Source organism: Delphinus delphis, chromosome 1 (genome assembly GCF_949987515.2).
Source record: "Delphinus delphis chromosome 1, mDelDel1.2, whole genome shotgun sequence".
In the NCBI taxonomy this organism is placed as follows: Eukaryota; Metazoa; Chordata; class Mammalia; order Artiodactyla; family Delphinidae; genus Delphinus; species Delphinus delphis.
The window spans coordinates 101,804,379-101,810,378 of NC_082683.1; the positions used below are offsets into that span (position 1 = coordinate 101,804,379).

The following is a 6,000-nucleotide window of genomic DNA, read 5'->3' on the forward strand; positions in this document are numbered from 1 at the left end:
CTGTAGGTCGCTCGCCCGCCTTCCCTGCAAGGTTGAAGCGGCCACGGGAGAGGGAAGAAAGTTGCCGCGCTCCTGTGGTCCCCTTTTCCTTAGATAATGCCTGTAGGAAAACGCGAGGGAAAAGTAGAAGCCCAGAGGCGTCCCGGTAGGAGGGTTGAGGAGAGGGTGAATGTTCCAGGATCGGAAAGGAAAGGACGTCCAACAAGGCATGTGGACACTTCCATCGTGCCGGGCACATTTGCTGAGTGTTTTATGCTTTCTCTCATTTAATCCCCTCAATAGCTCTTTGAGGTAGGTAGGCATCATCAACCCATTTTGCTGATGAGCTGAATGGAGGCCGAGGGAGTCAGAGAAATTCCCCCAAGGTCACCCTGCTGGAGGTGAACAGGGCCATGTTTTGTGCACTTGGCCTAATGAATTTCTCACAGTGTAGGTGACAGTAGAGACACGTGGAGCAAAGCAGACTAGGACCTGGGTTCCAAGTGGAAGGCTCTGCCCTTCCTGCTGGCTCTGCAGCCAAACCAGCCTGCAGGAACCAAGGGAGAGGGGCCTGGCAGGAAGGGACCCACACCCTCTGCTCTGGACATAGGACATTCCTCACATGGACAGGGTTCAAGGTCCTCAGGGAAGGGGGGATGGGTGGAGCACATGGCATGAGAATGCGAGAGGGAGAGAGAGCTGTTCTTACAATGTTGCCCTGGGCTAAAATTTTCTAAACAGCACCTTTGAACGCTATAAAAAAATCCTCAAAACTCACTTTCGCAGGAGTTAATCATTCACTCTCTCCACAGGCCAGATGATCTTTGCCATGTGGTTGCGCTTTTGTTTGCTTTTCTTAAAAATCCTGGAGTTTGTAATTGGACCAATGTCCTTGCAATGAGGAAGAAAGGAATTTGGGGTTCAGGACAAAGCTTGGTTTTCTTCCTTGCCCTCCATCTCCCAGGAGTTTGGAAACGTTTTCTCAGTGAGAGGTTATGAATTCAGGACTCAGAATAAGTTGATCATCTATAGCTGTGGCCCTGGGGGGAGGGGGCAGTGCTATATGTGGCAGACCCTAGGAGACAAAGCATACCAGAAACAAAAAACGAATAAAATCCAAGTCACCACCCATCCTGCAGCTGATTCCTTTAGGAGCTTGCTCTTATCTGGGTGGCAGCTACGTTTACCAAAAGAGATCATTTCCTTACTACGTACCCTAATCAGCTTTGCACTTAGAGAGATGCAAGCTAGGGACTGTTCTATTTTAACATTTCAATCACCTTAAAGTTCATTGACCTCCTGTAAGAATTCGGTAGGCAGATTGGCTGTGTGACCTTGGGCAAGTCACCCAACCCCTCTAGACCTCAGATTCCCCTTCTGTACAGAGGAGGAGTGAGCTCCAAGGTCCCTTCCAAGGCCAGTTCTCTGCAGCCCGTAATCCTGCAGGCTGCCGTCAAAGGCTCCCCCAGCTCTGTTCCGTTGACTATTTTTGGCTCAGTGATTAGAGGGCTTGTCGGCCATACCCATATCTCTAACATTCTGACAGCTGACTGGACATTCTCACTAGACATCCCAGTGGGCCCTCCATCTTCAGATGCCCCAAGCAGACACGTCCCTCCCTTCTGCCCCTCTTCTCAGCCTAACTCCTCTGACTTCCCCTTTTCTCTTCCTGGCCCGGGAGCTGGGCACCTCAAAACCATCTTTGCAAACTTGCTGTCCTTCAGCTTCCGTAATTCCTTCAGTTGCTGAGACCTGAACAGGCTGTCTTATGTGACGTGCCCCTCTTCTGCATAGTCTCACGACTTCTACCCAGTTCAGGCCCTTGTTACCTGTCACAGGAGCTCTCACTACTGCCCTCGCACCCTCAACAGCGCCCCTGCTTTCACTCTCTCACTTTCACTCCACCCATAGGAAGTGTCACTACTGGATCACTACACTAGTCTCCGGCTCTAGCCAGCCTCTCCCCACTACAGACACTTGAATGGTTTCCTGTGGCCAAGTGAACAAACTACCACCTGCCCCCCCCATGTAGGCCCAACCTAATGCCCCCTTCGCACGCCCCCTTTGCTTCAGCCAAACTTCGCGTCCCTCACCCAGCCTACTGTTCATCGTCCCCACGCTCTTCCTGTTCTGTCTGGAACACGGACAACTCCCGTACCTGCCTATAAAAACGACCTCTTCATCAAGGCCCAGTGCAAATACTATGTTTTCCTTGAAACTTTCTAGGAGGCCCCCATGAAGGATCAATTTCTCCTGGATTCATTCAGTCAGCAAGTATTTACTGAGGATCAGCTGTGCCCCAAGTTCTGTTCTGGGCACTGAGAATTTGGGGGCGAATGAGGTAGGTGAGTTTCTGCTCCCAGGGAGCTTACTGTTGAGGGTGACAGAACACACACAAGCAAACAGACAAGAAAATGATCGATTCTAATAAGTACGGTGGGGGAACTCTTGGAGTCACCGGCCCTGATTACAGTCTACTTGTAACGTGCTTAGTTGTCATCAAACACTACCTGGTAAACCCTCTGAAGGAAGAATCTGAGTCTCACTTCTCTTTGGAACTTCCAGGATGCCAACGTCATCCCTTCTGTGTAGTGGCCCCTCCGTGTGTGTTTGTGAAAGGAAGGAAAGAAGGAAGGGAGGACAGGAAGAAAGGAAGGGAGGAAAGAAGACAGGGATTTGGAAAACATTGAACAAATACGCCTAGCCAGCAGTGGAGCTGTATTTGTTAAATTCACAGTATGTTCTTATCTTGCATTTGTCATCTTTGCAATCCCTAGAGATGGCTTTCGCTGAGAGAACCTCACTCCAGGTAGGAGAGGCGACATAGGGCAGGGCAAGGGTGCTGTACAAACCCAGGATTTCGTCCCTGCCTCACCACGTGACTCTGGAGAGTTTCGAGCAAGTTCCTTAATCCCGCGGACCCTTAGCTTCCTCAAAAGGGGATCATAAAACCTGCCTCACAGAAATGGAAAATCAAATAAGGCAGCATGTGAGAAATTGCTTCTTAAACTAAAGTACCCCATAATCTTGAAATTAATTCAGGATTATTCTAGGGCCTTGTACTGGCTTTCTTTGCAGAACACTAAGGCAGGCTATCTGCCCCCCAAAGAAGAAAGCTTCTGGATATAGGGATATTTTAAAATATTATTTCTAAATCTACCTTTTTTTTTTTTTTTCCGACCCCACCTTGCGGGATCAACTTAGTTCCCCAGTCAGAGATTGAACCCAGTAAAAGTGCAGGGTCCTAACCACTGAGCACCAGGCAGTCCCCTAAATCTACCATTCTTGATTCTTAAGGAAGAAAGAGTCCTGGGTTCCCAGGATAACCTCAGGCTGCCTGAGAAGCAATTGGGTTCTCTCTTACTCGTCCTTAAAACATGTCCTCCTAGGGTTGTGCCTCCTCCAGCATTAGGATTTGTTGCTTCAAGCACGGGAGCCACACAATTGGCTTCCCTAAAAAGCATGTCCCCGTGCCTCATGCTCCCAAAAAACAAGGGGAAGTCATCTCTTGCCCTTTGCTGTGATTTGCTAGTGCTGGTATATGAAATATGGCTCGCCCGTACCCTCTGCTCACAAAGCACAGGTTACAAAGACCCTGCAAACTCCTCCCTTAGCCTACTGCTCCCTTCCAACGTAGCCTCAGACTCAGTTTTACATCTTCTGTGCCTTCCAGAATGCTCTCATCCCTGCAGCCCCCATGCCAGACTTAACTCCCGTGAGGTTGGAATGGTAGGGAATGACTCAGCCTCGGGATGCTGGCAGAATCAAGCCTGATGTACTGTATCACTCCAGCAAGATGTGATTTCAATAGGGTGACCACTGGGAAATAAACCGGCCCCTTGCTTGTCCAGAGTTTCCTGATGGGTTCTAGCATTTTGGCAAAATTTCCTGCAGAGCCTTGAGCTGTGATTCCATTTTAAAATTAAGTCCTTTGAAAATGGCTTTTGGCCAGTAAGACCTACTTCTCTGATGAAGAAGGGATATATGCAATTACTTGTATCAAATACCTCTCTTGATATTTGATAAATACTAATTGAATTGAAAGAAGGGGAGAGATATACAAAAAAAAAATACAATCGCTTGTTAGCACGCTTCTCATTGGTGTGTTTCTGGCACATAACCCACTCCTCTTCGGACCACCTCCATCAACAGGACCCCAGGGGGTGTGCCTCCCCAGGTCCTGCTCTCTCCTCTGCCCTTAACTCACATGCTTTTTGAGGAGGGTGGGGGTGAGGAGTAGAGGGAGGATCTCTAAGAGAAGGGGTTTAATGAAGTTGCAGGGAATTAGAGAAAATATTGATAGGATGGAATACCGTGGCAATCTTCATTCTCGCTCCTCCACTCACACCTCCCGCTGCTTCCTTGGAACACGGTAGAATACCTTACCCTCACTGTAGGAAAGAAAATCATAAGATGAAAAGAAACCGCATGGAGAGCAGGCATTTAAAGAGTGGAAGGCTTCTCTGTTGCAGGTGCACTGAACTCTCAGGGGGATGGAGTTACCTGTCGTGGCCGGGAGCTAGACCACAGCTTCCCTGCGCTGTGAGCTCCCAACCCCTTCTCCAGTGAGGTCCCAGCTGCCACTGCCCTTGAGCAGGATTGCTCCTGGATTCGCTTTCTATCCAGGGGACAAGGAATTTCACTGCCATCACCATCGGGTGGTACAAGCACAGAGCCAGGGGAGTGCTAGTGGGAATCTGGGCTTATAAGACCTTCCACTGAGGGTCTGCGCCTGTAGCTTGACTCTCCTCATTAATACACAGGAGGACATTTCACCTAAGACTCAGATTCCCCGTCTGCAAAAATGAGACCAGTAATACATACCTCATACGACTGTAGTTGAAGGGATTTTGTGAAATGTGTTTGAAAGCACACTTTGTATCAAAAGATAAACCATAATGGAAAAGAATATAAAAAAAGAACGTCTCTAGGTGTATAACTGAGTCACTTTGCTGTACAGGAGAGATTGCCACAGCATTGTAAATCAACTCTACTTCAACAAAACAATAAAGTATAATACAAATGCTAGTTACCATTGTCACAAAGATAACATACACACACACCACACAATTTTTTAAACTTTACTGTAGAAACTAACATACCGTAAAATTGGTTTGTGTGTGTGTGTGTACATTTCTATGACTTGCGATACATTTATAGATTTGTGTAACCATCACCACAGTGAGAATATAGAAGAATATCATTGCCTCATTCATTCACTGAAGGACATTTAGTCGTGCTGTGTTATTATTGTACTACATCGCTGGATTCAAGTTGCTAATATTTTGTTGAGAATTTTACATCTTTGTTCATGAGAGATATGGATCTGAAGTTTTATTTTCTTGTAATGTCTTCATCTGGTTTCGGTATCAGTGTTAATTTTGGCCCCATCAAATAAGCGGGGAAGTGTTTCTTCCTCTTCTCTTTGCCCTTATTTCTTCTTGAAATGTTGGTTATAATTTACCAGTGAGACCATCTGGGCCTGGAGATTTCTGCTTTTTCTTTTTGGCCACACTGCGCAGCATGCAGGATCTTGTTCCCCCACCAGGGATCGAACCCACGCCCCCTGAAGTGGAAACATGGAGTCTTAACCACTGGACTGCCAGGGAAGTCTCAAGATTTCTTCTTCAAACTTTTTTTTAAATTAATTAATTAATTTATAGCTGCGTTGGGTCTTCGTTGCTGCGCGTGGGCTTTCTCTAGTTGCGGCGAGCAGGGGCTACTCTTCGTTGTGGTGTGCAGGCTTCTCATTGCGGTGGCTTCTCTTGCTGCGGAGCATGGGCTCTAGGCGCACGGGCTTCAGTAGTTGTGGCACGTGGGCTTCAGTAGTTGCGGCTCACGGGCTCTAGAGCGCAGGCTCAGTGGTTGTGGCACAGGGGCTTAGTTGCTCTGAGGCATGTGGGATCTCCCCGGACCAGGGCTCAAACCCATGTCCCCTGCATTGGCAGGCGGATTCTTTACCACTGAGCCACCAGGGAAATCCATGGCAGGTGGATTCTTAACCACTGCGCCCCCCGGGAA

The 6,000-nt window shown here is 48.0% G+C and overlaps 1 protein-coding gene across 2 annotated transcripts in view; it reads left to right on the plus strand.

Moving 5' to 3' along the window:
• The window catches only part of MAB21L3 (mab-21 like 3), a 39,240-nt gene extending 36,350 nt beyond the window's left edge, over window positions 1–2,890 (plus strand). The window contains exon 8 of one of the 2 annotated variants that reach the window (XR_009521633.1): window positions 2,206–2,305. Coding sequence is in view for 1 of the 2 variants with exons in the window: in XM_060027763.1 (XP_059883746.1) it covers window positions 2,206–2,301 (96 nt within the window). In the remaining variant the exon portion in view is untranslated. Of the gene's footprint in view, window positions 1–2,205 lie in introns of both variants that reach the window. The other variant, XM_060027763.1, reaches the window with a different exon arrangement.
• Window positions 2,891–6,000: the final 3,110 nt, after the last annotated feature.